At 32.6% G+C, this 16,838-nt stretch overlaps 1 protein-coding gene across 2 annotated transcripts; it reads left to right on the top strand.

The window, feature by feature from the left end:
* On the top strand, positions 1-16,366 carry LOC105339414 (corticotropin-releasing factor receptor 2). 2 transcript variants are annotated; one of them, XM_066073694.1, is made up of 13 exons: positions 1-155; positions 3,087-3,562; positions 4,386-4,508; positions 4,874-4,980; positions 6,117-6,208; positions 7,814-7,934; positions 10,595-10,748; positions 11,316-11,388; positions 11,996-12,068; positions 12,831-12,916; positions 13,518-13,638; positions 14,273-14,314; positions 15,115-16,366. In XM_066073694.1, the coding sequence occupies exons 2-13, from the start codon at positions 3,469-3,471 to the stop codon at positions 15,505-15,507; spliced, it is 1,479 nt and encodes a 492-aa protein (XP_065929766.1). In that variant the 5' UTR covers positions 1-155; positions 3,087-3,468; the 3' UTR covers positions 15,508-16,366. The 2 variants fall into 2 exon arrangements, with proteins under 2 accessions (XP_065929766.1, XP_065929765.1); XM_066073693.1 differs by having other exon boundaries at positions 31-155; positions 3,019-3,562.
* Positions 16,367-16,838: the final 472 nt, after the last annotated feature.

Consider the following 16,838-nt stretch of genomic DNA (forward strand, 5'->3'; position numbering starts at 1 on the left):
ACAATGGCCTTCTACGCCAGCCTGCGTTAGAGATCCGTGAGATGGCAGTTAGAACGCCGAACGGAAGTTTCTGATGACGTAAGGAGTTGTTGACATTTGTCCACTTAGTGGTAATCCCTCGAAACATCAGATGCTAGATAGAATGCTCAACCCAGGTAAGGCCAGGCAAATCATCAAATTTTCTTAATTGCAAAGTAACTTAACAGTCAATACAATTTCTAAAATTGTTTTTACTGTATACTAAAGTTTCTGCGGTATTTTGCAAATGGCGTGAAATATAGAAAGATAAATCATGTACTTTAAATGGTTATGTAGCATTAACTTGCAGAAAATAGAAAACCAATTTCGAAATCAATGATAAGTAGACGGCGAATTAGTTAATTTACATTATTGATATAGGAACTATTTATCGATCAATCCAGAAAATTTTAACCGCTAGATATGGTTGGGTGTCTTGATAATGAACAATCTATATTAATGCAATAATGTCCAGTATTTGGCTTTACTGTTGCAATTACATTGTGCATTTATCTGCATATTGACTATTTGTTGAGCCATGCCAAAATGCTGTTAGAAATGTTTTGAAATCAATGTACGTAGATAAAAAAACAACACATGCGCGCCACGCATCGTGCATGATTTCTAAAGTATTGAAAAATATTCGTTCCATAAACAATCACAACCCAAGGGGTTTCCATTTTTATTTATCCATTCGACTGAAAGGTAGAGAGATTTCGTGGTCTCAATTTGGTTTTTATATTTAAATCGTTGGTCCACGTGCAGATCTGCGAGATAAGAACTAATTTTTTCGTTTTGAAATTTACATTATCTGAGGGGCATTGATAAAATATGTTTTACGCTGGCATTGCTAGACACCATTTTAAATTAAAAATGCATTGTATATTTTTGCAAAGGCTTTTACAACGAGAGAGAGAGAGAGAGGGAGAGAGAGAGAGTTAACTATAGTATCATTTTACTACATGTTACACAGTATTAACTTTTACTACACTTTATTGAACTTAACAAAAGATACTGCAAAGTACTAATATTTTCATTTCCTTACAGAATATCATTATTGGTATAAAGAATCATCTCTCTTATTTAGGATTGAAAAAGACAATACTAGATTAAAAGTTCGCCCTTAATTTCATTTCTAAAAAAAAAAAAATGAGTAATTGCAATTTTCTAACCCCCCCCCCTTTCAACACCTAATTAACCCTGGCCAAATAAATTTTCCAGTTCCATGCATGACCTTGACCTTCTCTGGGTCTAATATTTCCGGCTTCACCCTGAGCAAATTAAATCAGACCCGACAAAAGTAAACACGAACTTGCTATTGAAGGCAAACAGATTAAAAACCATCACAAATACACACTGATTTTGAAGATGTGTGATAGCCTTATTCAACTTCATTGAAAATAGGAATATCAAAGGGCAGCACATAGAAAATGAGTTGTTTTTAAAACCCCGATTTTTTATCTAATTTCATGCATGGGTCTCTATGAGGTAGAACGCTTCAAAGACCATCATCCTATTTCACAACAACCTGTACAAAATATTATCCCACATTATAGACAAATATTTCTTTTTATTTGCTGAATGGAGTATTCGAGAGAGAGAGAGAGAGAAAGAGGTAAGCAAAGGCCAGGGAATAAATTACACTTTCCATTTTTAAAACTACGGGAAAATGTTTCACATCGATCTTAGTTTGTTGAATGAAGTACCTTATATTTTTTTTATCTATTATTTATTCTTTGATATAGTATAGTTTACATTCTTATTGTAGAAAATGAAATATTCGTTAATTATAGAGAACGTATACGTATTAGTTAGAACCTATCTAATATAGCGTGGAAAGCAAAACATAAAATGGCGATTTCGCATCATAAATAGTACGTGTAGAATGATAATTATAGTGATTGATGCATAGGTGAATTGATTTCCAGTTTTTGAAGTATTGTTTAGGTGTAAGGAAAGTATACTTCGGTTTTTCTGGATTTGTAAAATCTTGCGATAATTAAATAAATCTATAATCTTTTTTCTTGTGAATTTTTGCGATATTTGAAATAATACATTTTGTAGTTAGCATGTGAAACATAATATATAAAAAAGCTTCTGTTTGTAATATTTTCTGCAAAAAAAAAATGAATGCAAACTATCAGTAAAAAGATAAGGTCGCCAATATAAAAAACAAAACCTTTAGTATGCCTTATCGTAAAAAACCCAAGCTTGAGATTGAATAAAACTGGAGAACAACTTTATGTATTTTGTCTCAAAAAATTTCTTCGATGATTCATCATCATCATCCATCATCCATCATTATTATCATACCAATTCAATGCTAAAGTGGAAAACAATGCATTCTCCGCTCCTGTTTCCTCTGGAATTCTATTGAACCACCCGCTAAATATTAGAAATATTTGTCATCATAAATAGTAGATATATGTAATTATGATACCCAAGGGTCATTATTTTCCCATTGACGTCACTTCCTGTCCTTGATGTCTACCATTTCTCTAAGTATAAGTTTCCGCTCGATCGCTCTGGCATTCAGTGAAATCATATAAGATTTAATTTCAATGTAAGATGTTATCTCCTCGAATCACGTGTTACATATTGGATTACATATTAGGGTCATACATGTACATGTAAATGACCGTGTCACGTTCGCAATTTTTAACTTTGCAGTCAAAATTATCCGACCCATCACGTGCACACTGCGTGTAAATTATATACAATGTATATCATTTAAATTGCTCGTAGTTATTGCAAAACTTTGGTCCTTGAATAAACAAAATAAATTTTGAAAAAAAACCACACATTATGTAAATGCCAGTATTCATATTTGAAGTTTTAAAATATATTAAATATAGTTATTTTTAGAGCTTATTAATAGACGTTTGCTGCCTGTCTGCAAAAATATCAAAATCTTAAGTTTTTGGATGTCTAAAGACTAATAAAGATGAAATGGTCCCAGCAGCATAATACCTTGCATTGTTGTTTTTTTTTAATTTACAGGGAGGAGAGCTTTGTAGTTACATATATCTTCACTGTCCGATAGTCCTACAAAAAAGAATTCATTTCAGATGGTCCATTGCATTTGCACTCTCGACTTAAACTACAACCACTGAACAAGGCCTTTCTGAAAACAAAAAAATGAGGAAACAAAGCTACAGACACTGCAGTTCTACGGATAATCATTACGATATACGCAGACGTGAGTGACGTAAACAAAACGGGGAAAGTGAGTGAAATTTAATCACATGATGTGTCATGTGACTGAATTTCTTTTTGCAAACTTTGCTAATCTGTACTATGACGGGTACCACATTTACCCCTACCGTCCTAGAAAAATTATCAACCCGTGCAAAGAGCATCTTTTTCATTGACAAAGATTTATAACAGAGGGAAGTAATTGTGACGAAAGCAACTCAATGTTCGTGACGCAATCTCATCCGAAATATTAAAATGGAGATTACAGGGGACCTTGTGAAAAATCTAACAGACCCGAGTGTTGTTTCAATTTGTAAACAGCTACTACTGGAAACCGAACCTGACGATGGTAGGTAACTTTACGCTATTACTAGTATTTTATTATGAAAGCTTTCTTATATATATTAACTGTTCCATTCGGCAATGAATGGCGAAAGCACTCTCAATAACTAAAGACAATATTGTGAGTGCTACGCAGCATACTGTGTAATCCTTAAATTTCATGTTGGCTCAATTTTCGCAGAATTCGTGTGTTCCTCCCACGAATTGATTGATTAGGGCTAGAAAGTCATGTTTCCTTTTGAAGGTACATGTATAAGAAAATACACGAAATTACGTCCCCAAGAACCTACATGTAATATGTAATTTCAGCAATCCACAAAAATTGACACCCACGAATTTTAATGCTTCCAGAGTATTCATTATACGCAATTGATATAAAACGAACAAAGATATATGCCCCTTTCATAGATCAAATAGTTAGGCGAATCAATAATATGGTCACACAAATTTTTATGGTCTATGTTTGGGTTTTGCAAAATATTTTACATACCCATTTGATTTGTGTTTGTTTGTTTGTTTTTTTTATTGGGGGGGGGGGGTGCGATAAGAATTGTGTTAGATGATGCTTACAATAATAATAACAGGTAATTATTGTAGACACATTTATCAACAAATAGACAGATATACATAATGTAACTATTGTGGGAATACACTTTCGAGTAAATTTCACACAATGCAAACTTTTTATGGATTCTGCAACCGTGAAGTTTATACATATATGAATTGATTTTTTTCTGCATGAATTACCGCTTTGCCTTTGATATACTTGTAATAGATATTTGCCACGGTTACGCTTTGTTATTTCTATTACCTCTCACTTTGATATGTAGGGAAAACTTATTGCCCAAAGGTGTTTGATCACGTGACCTGCTGGAACTACACCTTGGCCAATACCACGGCGGTAGGAGGTTGTCCCCTGTCGCACCCCCAGGGAATGATATTCTCACAACAGGGTAGGATATCGACCGTAATTTGCTTTTACACAAAATCGTGTTAAGTCGTTTCTAAATGACTAAGCAATTCAAACTGAAATCAAAATGAAATAAATCGATAGTTTATTATTTGACTTACTTGCTTGATTATCAAATGAATCATTCAATCATTGACAATTAATCAATAAATTGCATGTATTTTATCAATCAAATCCTTATTCGATAAATCCATTGATTTCTACGTTCACTCAATAAATCAATCAATCAATCACTCAATCGATAAACATACATGTAACTATTTATCAATCAATGAATTCATCGATTATAAATAAAGAATTTAATAAATAAATAAATCAAAATCAATCGATAATCAATATTTGTTCAAGGTCATTCCTATCGTCAATGTCAGTCGGACGGTACCTGGTTCGTCAATCCTTACACCAATACGTCCTGGACCAATTACATCAGCTGTGTGGACCTGACCGAGTATGAGGTAAGATGAAGGATTTCTCCACGCAACAGTACACATAAACGCAATCATACGAGACTGCATCTATGCACAACAACAAAAACAAGAATAATATTGTAACAATATTACCAACAATAACATTAGCTAGTATATATTGTCAACAATCCACGCAACAGTACACATAAACGCAATCATACGAGACTGCAATAATGCACAACAACAACAACAAGAATATTGATAACAATATTACCAACAATAACATTAGCTATTGTCAACAATTACAATCCACGCAACAGTCCACACAAAAGCAATCATACGAGACCACATGTATGCACAACAACAATATTGGTAATATTATTACCAATAATAACATCTATATTTAGCTATTCTCAACAATTACAATCCACGCAACAGTACACAAAACGCAATTATACGAGACTGCATCTAAGAAGAAGAACAACAACAACAATAAAATCATATTACCAACAATAACGTTAGCCATTGTTTACAATAATCACAATATCAACAAACGTATTAACTATTACCGCATGCAAAAAATGCAACACCAATGTCATTATTAACACGTCACAAAATAGCAAAGACATGACACTGAGGTAAAATATTTTGGTTTTCATCAACAAACCAACATGTTTTCAATAGTTTAAATAACATAACATCAAAATATTATTTTTAAAACTGAAAAGGAAAGAGCCACAGAAATATCAAATTTCAATTGAAATCCCTAATTAAATTTTAATATGATATAACCTGTATAAATTTGTTGTGCAGCTGATATCAGTAGCTACATGTACTGCCATATAAAAAAAAAACAACGGTCCAACGTGTTATTGACGTGCCTGACCTTTTTTTCACTAGAAGCACAGAAGAAGAAAATCTTCCAAAGATAATTTTTGTTTGAGTTTGAAAAAAAATAAATGGGCGTCATATCTAATATACATGTACGTGTACTAGGCATCTTAATAAATCAGTAAAGTGTCTGCAGTGTACCAATAATCACTTGCCAGTCATGACGTATCTAATGTTGCTATATCTAACTGTTGGCAAAGAAAAGGTCAACCAAATATTTGTTTATAACAATGTTTTATTATAATAGGATAAAAAAATGATCGTTTTTTCAAACGATCATATATTTTTTTCAGAATCTACAAAACATCAACTATCTATACGAGAGCGGTTACCTAGTTTCCTTTGTCTTGCTGTGCCTTGCCTTTATAATTTTTACCTGCTTCAGGTGAGATTCTATTGATAACTTACTCAATCAGATTTTATTAAAGATGTGTCTTTTAATTGAGTTCTATCATGTCTGCTTACATTACTGCTTTTATTTAATACAAAAAATTAAACTACTCTCTAGAGACTGAATAAATCATGTATAATTAATTAACTTACAATTAGATTATTGGAACAATATAAAAAATGTGAAAAAAGTAAATAAGTTTTATACACCAAATTCAGAATTCAATAGACAACAGGCTTGAGCACAAAATAGATAATCTGACATAAGCATCATTCTTTATAAGAAAAACTTTAAAAAAAAAAAAACTGCGAATGCTCGTCTTGTAAACATTGCGACTTAGAAGCCCTGATTGTAAGGTACATGTACATTGCAGTGTATAGCCGGGCAGACGAGACTTAAGAGACAGAAATATTATTTATGTCTCTGACGAGACGAAGTGACCGAGAATCCATTGTTCGATCAAACAAACTTCACGTGTCTTGTATTTTATTACGAAAGGTGGCGATTTCATCTTTCCAACAGAACTTATTGATAAGTCGGTCTAACTGTGAAGTCTTTGACTACTGAGCAACACTATCTCCATTGAATAGCCAGACAAACGAGACAAACAGACCAAGAATCCATCTCTCCACCAAACTTAAAAAAAAAAGAAACATATTTATTTTGAAAACCTACTCAAGTCTAATTTTCCCAAGAACTCTTCAACTTTGCAATTGTTATCTACTTTGTTATTCTTTAAACCTTTAAATTAATGGCATCATCTGTTCATGCTAATTTTTTTTAAATATATGAGTTCAGATAATCATTTGTCTTCCAGGCGGTTACGTTAGTTATAACTGCACATCTTTAATTTAATATATCATACTATTGAATTACAGACAACACCAATGTACACAGCTGACGATTCACGATCCTATAAGTGTAAACATGTAACTTTTGACAGTAAATTTCTTGTTTACTTCTGTAAATTCTTGTTTACTCCTGTAAATTCTTGTTTAAGACAGTTCCACTTTACTTGGGTGACGATACATAAGAACTTGTTTATGTCCTATACAGTAAAAATGTAACATTTGTACATTATTACTCTAAATGTGTTTGTTTACTCTTGTTAACCTTTGGATTACAGACAGCTTCATTGTACTCGAGTGACGATCCACAAGACCTGTTCCTGCATGTTCTCTAATGTTGACATATCCTTCATACATTTTTACTGTAAATTTGTGTTGTTACAGACAGCTCCACTGTACCCGGGTGGCAACATAAAAGAAATTGTTCCTGTAATATACTGTAAATATACTGTAAATATTAAACCTTTAATTGTACAATATGACTGTAATTTTTTTGTTTACCCCATACCTGTAAATTCTTAATTTAACACAGCTCTAATGGTGACGATTCACAAGAACTTGTTTCTGTCCTAAACTTTAAACATTTAACCTTTTGTACATCATGACTGTAAACGGTTAAACTCCAGACAGCTCCACCATACCCGAGACAAGATTCACTAGAACATGTTTCTGTTATACACTGTAAACATGTAACCTGTGTTCAACGAGACTGTAAATATGTAGTTTACACCTGTAAAATTTTGAATTCCAGACAGCTCCACTGTACTCGGGTGACGATCCACAAGAACCTGTTCCTGTCCTACATACTGTACGGAATGACATGGCTCCTCTTCAACCACCTGGTTACATTGGAGGTGGCCTTGGATTCCCCGGTCAGTCACATTACGTAACGTACATGATTTAAGGAGAAACATATTACAATAATGCTGCTATTAAACTTGATTGTGTTATCAAAAAACATTTATTACATACTTAGTAATAGATACACGCTTTTTGCATATGCGATACAGATGACATCACAAAACTCCGAGGCTGATACAGGTTATCAGCCCTAGGGCTAATACGGATCTGTATTACACCCATTCAAGATGATGTTTTTAATTTTTTTACTTTATTAATAAGTATTTAATAGATATATTAATAGATACCTTTTTTCCATATCACAACCTGTATCGGCCCTCAACCGATATCATCCCTCGGGCCTTCGGCCCTCGGGCTGATAATGGCTGTGATATGGAAAAGGGTACTATTTATTATTAAATTCTCTATGTTTATGATTAATATACTTATAATGTTTAATATTTTAATGATATCATTTAAGTACTTTTTAATGTAGTATGACACATTTACAGTTATTACTGTAACTGTTAAATAAATGTCTCCAGATGGATATAAGATAATATCAATAATTGAATCTAGATAAATAGAAATCAATATCGTCGATATAAAAACGTATGCAATGTGTTTGTGTACATTATAACACCAGAAGGTTTATGGCGCAACATTCACATTGACATTCACATTGATTGTCGATATATCAGAGAAGGGAACACAGGTCGAGGTCAATAGAAACAATCAAATGAAAAATATTATCAAAGTTCTAATGATTGTTTTGATTTGATTACATCACAATTGATTTTGATATCATCTATTCTCCCGATTTGTTTTGATAGTTAAGAGATTTCAAGGTCTTCACTTGCAAATATTTATTATGACGATTACCTCATATCTCTTCACAATCGACACAATTGGATGTTGAAGTATTTATATTATCATTCAATGACCTTCAGGATACCAGAGAAGTCAGATTTGCGGACTGATCACTTGAAAACTATTAGATGAATAAATGTAAAATTGAAAATGAAACTTGTCTGTGCAATTTTACACTATATGTAAACTGTCAAATAATTGTTTGTCTGCACCATTTCAAAGAAATAAAGCTTTATGAAGATTCAAGTTAATTTTTATACAAATGAATCAGAAATAATTGCAGTAATATTCTCCCCCCCCCCCCACCCCCCAACCCCCCAACCCCCCTAAAAAAATCATAATATATTATTTATTAAAGAAAAAGTCCATTAAATGTTTCTATTAAATTCCGGTATTTTTCTATATTTTCATATAGAGCTCTTCTGCTGAAGAAGATCAATACAGTCTATAAAAAATGGCCACGATCATTAAGTCCTCTTAATCATTCTGATATACAGTGGAGCCTCACTTATCCGGACACTTTTGTCCCCAGGCCAAATCGTCCGGATAGGTGAAGCGTCCGGATATCTGAATTGTGATATTTACCTTTAATATTTATGGAAACATAACTCATAAATTAATTATACAATTAAATATTTTATTTTGATAGCCATAAGCACTACAAAAAAAGTTTACATTTTTTTTAAATTAACAAAACAAAATATTGTTGAAAACATTATTTAAGGTATGTTTTTTCCACAGGAAACTTAGCACTACATTCTTCAATGCAACACATGTACATGTACATGTACATAACAATCACTGTATTAAACCGATAATTTAATTACATTCGCATAACAAAGCGAAGAGAAGAAAGTCGGTGTTCCACTTTACGCTGACAAATCTTTTTCTTCAAGCTAGCGGTGATCGCAACTCTCGCTCTCTTGGCCGGTGGTGTTGACATGTTTGAAGCTGCTCAACATTTGATGATTGAAAATGGGTGAAAATATGTATATATGCCCTTATTGATAATTGTCCAAGCTATTTTTTCATTGACAGAACTTACCCAAGCTAATTTTACGTATCCATCTTTCTATAGAGTTAATTGCACCCAAGCGATTTTTACAAGTAGCGTGAACACTCATCCATGCCATGTTTGGCATAAATTATTATTACACTGTTTATTGAACACACGCTATAAAATTAATAACGATACCCTGAACATCCCAAGCGGTCTTAATAACTATCGTAAACAGAACTCAAATTATCAAATATTTCATTTCAATTACGTTTTAAAATGAATAGGCGTACGAACGATCTAATCACACTACGATTAATAGAATTTTAATTCAATCAATAGATGACTTTTTTAAACACAAATTAAACAATTTTCATGACATTTTAATCAAACAATAACAGTTCATAAGGTAAATGGCGACAATTAAACGTGTCGCATCCATGGTTATCGTAATATCCTCGGGCGAGTACATAGCGTGACACAGGTGACCCCGATTACCGGACGAAGGCATTGTTTAAAACCCACAACCAGTGTCAGATGTTTTTACACCAATTTGCACTTGCGCATAAAAAACTTTTGTGCCCCCGAACACTTAAATGTGACCGTCCGGTTAAATGAGGTAAAATTTAAAGGAAAACTGTATTATGTGGTAAAATTTGACCGTCCGGATCCGGAACGCGGAATTCCGGATAAACGAGACAAATTATTGTGTAAAAATTCCGTTCCCAATAAAAATCGACCGGTAAGTGAAGCGTCCGGATATCTGGCGTCCGGATATCTGAGGCTCCACTGTACATGTAATCATAATACGTACTCTCCACTCAGATATGGTGCATTTTGCTGTGGATTCTGAAGGAATACTTTAATATCTGTAACTACTCATGGCTGTTCGTGGAGGGGTTCTATCTGCATTCAATCATTGTGTTGACTTTTACAAACCAGAAGAAACTCCTGTTGGTGTCTCTATGCATTGGATGGGGTAAGTTGGAAGAAGAATTGTAGAATTAGCATTACTGCAAACCAACTTTTATTCGCGGGCTAGAAATTTTTCGCGATATTTTGCGAGAGCTTCATGGCCGCGGATTATTTTCGGTCGAACTAGTCTTTGTGATATTTTTATGATAAAACATGGGTTTGAATAAGGCTTAGTAGCGAAAATCAAGTGTCGTGAACCAGTTTATATATATTCAGTAAATAGCGAAATAGCGACTTTTAAAACTAAAGTTGGTTTACAGATAATTGTGTATTAAAAATAAATTTCATTAAAAGCTGTTCGAAGTAAATAGTTATCCATGTTACATACTGATATGGTTTGGAAAAGTAACTGTATCATGCGTTTGTTTAATGATAAAGCACAAAATAAAAACAGTTACTGTATTTTTTGTTATTTTTTTTTCATCTTAAATTTTTTATTAATTACAACATCAAAGATATAGTTACATGTACTAAAGTCTTACTTAATTATCCATGTACCTTCTAATAATCAAAATGACGTGGCTGAATTCACGTATATTTAATTATACAATGTGTTCATTGTTTTTGATAGTGCTTCCGATGTTCCCCATTTCAATATATGCAATAATGAACGCCGAAACACAGGACCATGTAGGACGGCTAAAGTAAGTGGGATCCATGGTTAATTGTCTAAATGCAGGTATATCATACACGCAGGCTAACATAAGATTACGATACATCATCAGTTAAATATTAGCTGACATCTAAAGTTAACATTTAACATCTCTTAAACATTTGTTGCTGATTTACAAAAGAAAGGCTTATAAAATCTACATTGTATATTGTTCGATTATTGGAAAAATAATGGAAGAATAGAGTACGAAAATTTTGACAAGAAATTATCTCATGTTTTACTGGCGTTCGAAATATCAATTTTTGGTTTACTTAAGAATTTCGAATAAAATCAACAGGATTTCCTTGAGTTTATATCAACAATAGATAATTATGTAATCACTTATATAAACTGTACATAGTATGCAAAAATTCACTTCCACAATGGATTGACAAATTTTCTTTTGTTATGGCCCCTTCCCTCTTCCATCTTACGTATGATCAATGAAAGAAAATATCAATCGCACATTTTACTTAACATATTGGAGATTTTATTACAGAATCAATTTCATCCTTTTGTTTGAATTAGCTACTGATTATAACTATTAAAATATATACTACAAGTCCACGTTTAAATTAATTGTTTTGTTTTTGTTTTAGTTGCTGGGCGGGGGATGTTCGCCATAACAAACTGTTATGGATAATCCACGGGACCTGCATAGCATCCCTGTGTGTAAGTACGACTTACGTATCATATATCAAATTGTACGTGCACATCCGCCTTAACGAGTAAGAAGTTAACAACCCCCAATAATATTTGTGTAAGAGGGATACAAATATAGATGACATGGAAATACTCACTGTGTCATATTACGGACGGGTCTAATCTTTGCCACATATTATTGATATGTTCATCATAGTTACTTACTGCTCTTAGTACAACTTAAACTCGGGCGTATGAATCACCATTTTCATTTTGTAAGATTAAGACATTACTGAGAAGAGGGACATTGTACGTATTAGTAACATTGTTCTCTCTTTCATTTACCGATAACCCCCCCCCCCCCCTAAAAAAAAAACAAAAACAAAAAACAAAAAACAAAAAAAAAAACAAAACAAAACAAAAACAAAACAAAAACAAAAAACAAAACAAAACAAAACAAAACAAAAACAAAAAACAAAACAAAACAAATCAAAACAAAACAAAAACACTGGTGTTTTTTTAAAAATAAGTTTAATCGTGTAATATATGTAACTACTAAAAATAGTTCAAATGCATTTGAAGAGTTTACCTACTTATGTAAAAAAAAAGTTGAAAAATAAACAATCTGGCAAAAACCCTGATATTTTTTTTTAATTTGTAGGCAATAATCAACGATTTTCATAATCATATTATTCAACTGCTTAAGATTGGCAAATTTAGTTTAATTTGACGTTTTTCATTTAAAATGTGTTTGATCTTTCTGTAACGTACGTTATTTTTTTAATGTTTTAGGTAAATTTTGTCATCCTTCTAAATGTGATGAGAATAATTGTGGTAAAGATTCGCGCAGTCAACTGTGGAGAAACTACCCAGCTAAAGTAAGTCAAACTAATCGATAAATGTATATTCCTTTCCTCAGTAATTCCATGGCTCTGTATCGAAGTGTATGATGAATACTGTAGAGTGTAGATTCCTTGCCTACAAATACTGTAAAATAATTATAATTCGTTGTGGCATAAATTTTCGTGATATTCGTAGTTAGCCCTCAGCACGAATTTACATCCTCAATGAAAACAAGATTAGAAGGAGTTTTCTTTGTTACTGAAACTGAAAACCGATGTATCCACGAAATTACATCTACACAAATAAGCAAAAACCCACAAACCACGAAAATGTCCTTCACGAACTTAAATGAATCCACAGTATTACCAAATAAGAAAAACAAAATTGATATCCTAATTAAGTTTTATGTTGACACTGCATAGAAATAATACCAAAGTGAATGATTCATATCTTTAAAAAAGGAATATCACAATCCTGTTTTTTAAGTAAAAAAAGTGAAAATTTGCCGTCAGAATAAATCACACAATATGCATTTGATTAATGTGTTTATTATTATGACGATATCAAATTGTTTCAACATGCAGTCGTCGAAACGATTGATTTGTAAGCACATTTTAAAAATATTTTCTGATCCAGGAAAACCCTGCGGGCCTGTCTGATACTGGTGCCATTGTTAGGGGTCCAAAAGGTGCTGTTTCCCTACCGACAGAACCACATCGCCTATCGCATCATTGTCGCCATTGTCAACTCTTATCAGGTTTGGGCTTACTTTTGTTCTTATGCGCTTTGTTCAATTCATATAAGCATGTTATCTGTAGCAAAAATATGGACGAACATTAACGAGATTTTTTTTCTTCACAAAGTTAAATAAACCCCTGACTTTGAGGCATATCGGTGCATATAGAAACTTAATCCACATTACGTTACTAAGCCACATTTTTCAATGAAATATTGAATCAAATTCAACCATATCTTATTATATAGTATCTTTGTTTTTGATTTTTTCTTAAAAAAAAATTGGTTTAATGTTCTAAATGTATGGGATGGGTAATCAGAAAATAGAATATTGTATGAATATTAGAAGAATGATCCTACTTTCATTAAAAAAACCTTTTTGCGGCGTTAATTAAAAAAATCTACTTTTAAAAACTGCATGCTGATTGCAGTAGATATCATGCTATTTTTATTGAATATTTTTATGAATTCGAACACGAAATGCTGCTTTTTTTTTATCGTAGGTTGACACGTTTTAAAGTACACAGTAATTACGCATGTGTACATGTACTTTGTAACTGATCTTAGGCGAGAAACATTTCATGTATTCAAATCAAGTTTTGACGTATTATACATACTAATATTTTGCATAAAAAACATTTAATATGTCTTTGTAGGGAGCCTGTGTCGCCTTGTTGCTGTGTTACTGTAATAGAGAGGTAACGTTTTATATATCAGTTGAAACCTTTTCTACAGAAATGCATTCATATGTAAACATGATATATTGACACTATGTAAACGGCTTTATTATCGTCAAAATTGAAGCTACACGTGAGTAAATTAAAACCACGGTACATCTCTAAAATGTCCACCCATTTGAATACAGCTACTGTGAAAACATGAACTATTGATTTCATGGGGGCAATTTTTTCGTGAATGTTTTTGGTTCCCGAGCACCTTACTCATTAAAAACTAACGTACGAGTATCGAATCTTGCTTTACTTAGTCTAAATTAAATTCAATTAATTTATCATTTATCTTAATATACATGTATTGAAATCCATTAAGTTCCATCCCAAGGAAGTTTAAAGGAATCATTGTTACAATCCATTAAAACTAACTTCAAAGAGTTTATAGTATAAGGAATCGCGTCTTGTGACAATGGGATTAAGGTTGTGTTGGACACCTTGTGACATCACAATGGATAAAATATTCACTGGTTTTTTTTTTTAAATATTCAAATGTTATAGTATTTGCCCATGAAATGGATTGAATTCTTATAAAGTTAAAAATGCGGTTTTTGAAGTCATTCATGTAACTTTACCTACTTATTACTAATCTGTACTTATCGCACAACACTGTTAGACCTCCAAGTCAAAGAAGAATTATTTACTTAAAGTTGTTTGTTTTGAAAGAAAGTACGTTAATAATATGCAGGTGTCGCGTGCCTATTTCAAAACGCAGTACATGTATAATCAACTGACTTCATAATAAATCCGACCGTCTGAATTATTTATAGGTGATAAAATGTTTCAAAAAGAAAATCAGCCAAATGAAATACATGAACGATGGGCGGCGATCCAGTCTGATCACCATTGGAACCTCCATCAGCGGGTTTCTCCGTAGAGGGAGCAGACAGGTCAATGTATACACCAGGCGAACCTCCATGTCACGTGACAGGAAGACGTCAGAACAAATGACGGAAAACGGCACGCAGACGCAGAAAGAAGTTGGTCAGCCGCTTCTGACAAAGAGTGAAAAGAGAGACTCCCAAAAAGGGGAGAGTGAAAATCTTTTTTCCGGAGCTGAGGAACATTCTATGACGACATTTACAGGGGTTAGGCGAGAGAGTATCCGAAGTTCAGATTCAAACAAGACGCGATGTAACTTGCCGATCATATCCGAAGTGTAACATGGGCAAATGTGATGATGTCATTGACAATTGTTATATAATAATTTCCCGTTACGTTTGTATATAGTTTTTGTTTATATTTGATCTCAGAATGAATAACTTGACGTATAAGATTTACATTAATGTAGGTTATATGTAATACTCCGTGTATAATTTTTATATAAATTCGACTCTACAAAATATGACGTGGTTTTCTTGCAGATGTGAATCAAACCAATTATACATGTACTTGCACAAGTCCATGAATGAGAGTACAGGTAGAGGCATGAGATAATAAAATTTTATCATAATTTTGACATATCAATTAGTCTATTGGGAGCATGTACATGTATGCTTTGGTTTCAATGATACATGTAACTTAGCTATAATCAATCATGAAATAATTAAACTTGTTTATATCAGAGTTTATTTCTGGCAAAAAAAAAAATACGGGTATCGGGAGACGCGACCTATGCAAATAGTTAATGGTGGTGTTTGCGGACTACATGTAATCCACCTGTACATAAAATCAGGTATAATTATGTATAATACGAATGTATATAATGTAAAACATATCCCATAGCCTAAAATAAAACAGGTGATTTTGTGTACTCTGAAGCGCCGTAACACATTGTACATGGAAACAGTTTTAGCAGCATCGTTAGAATGTTTGAGAAAATATTCAAAGATGTTTTATGCAGTTTGGATTTTGTCCCAATACAGTGTGTATCTACGGCGCAATAAAATGTGGTAGAAAATGCCTGTATATACATGTATTCATGTATATGTGAATTTTGCAGTTTTTCGTTCAAAGTATCTTTAAAAATGTATCCATATTTTCTAAATGTTTTGTTTTGAAATAAATCTATGGAAAACAAACAATTGTTTTTTAGTACACTGCCTGCAAAAAAGTCAACAATCTGAATGATTTTTGAGAATAAGAGAATTGTTTTAAATTTGGATGTTGCAATCATAAACCATTACTTAAAATTATTATTTATTTATTTTTCTCAATAAGAAGGATAAATTCCATGATTTGAAACACAATTTTATGGCAGCAAAACCGATTTGCATAAAGCTTTCCAAAAGCGAAATAAAATATCTTCAGATGTTATTTTGTGCCAAATTACTACATTCAAGCAATGTAAAACAGAGCAAATTATCAACAGTAGAAAATGTATACTATTTTGATTCACAAAGAAAGTTCTCTTGTATTGAATATGATTTTCAAAACTGGTTACTGCTGGTACGTGCATTTATTTAAAATAATACGCTATAGTCATTTTTGCCTTATTAAAACAACCCTGAAGGAAGACGTCGACAAATGTTTATAGAATTCACAATGCAATGCC

The sequence above is a fragment of the Magallana gigas genome, chromosome 10, assembly GCF_963853765.1.
Source record: "Magallana gigas chromosome 10, xbMagGiga1.1, whole genome shotgun sequence".
NCBI classification, from domain to species: Eukaryota; Metazoa; Mollusca; class Bivalvia; order Ostreida; family Ostreidae; genus Magallana; species Magallana gigas.

What these genes read in the sequence shown, in the direction of transcription:
- LOC105339414 (XM_066073694.1), top strand. Translation starts at nt 3,469, where the DNA reads ATGGAGATTACAGGGGACCTTGTGAAAAATCTAACAGACCCGAGTGTT. An exon ending in GGAAACCGAACCTGACGATG is followed by an intron (nt 3,563 to 4,385) that starts GTAGGTAACTTT and finishes TTTGATATGTAG; the next exon opens with GGAAAACTTATTGCCCAAAG. An exon ending in AGGTGGCCTTGGATTCCCCG is followed by an intron (nt 7,935 to 10,594) that starts GTCAGTCACATT and finishes CTCTCCACTCAG; the next exon opens with ATATGGTGCATTTTGCTGTG.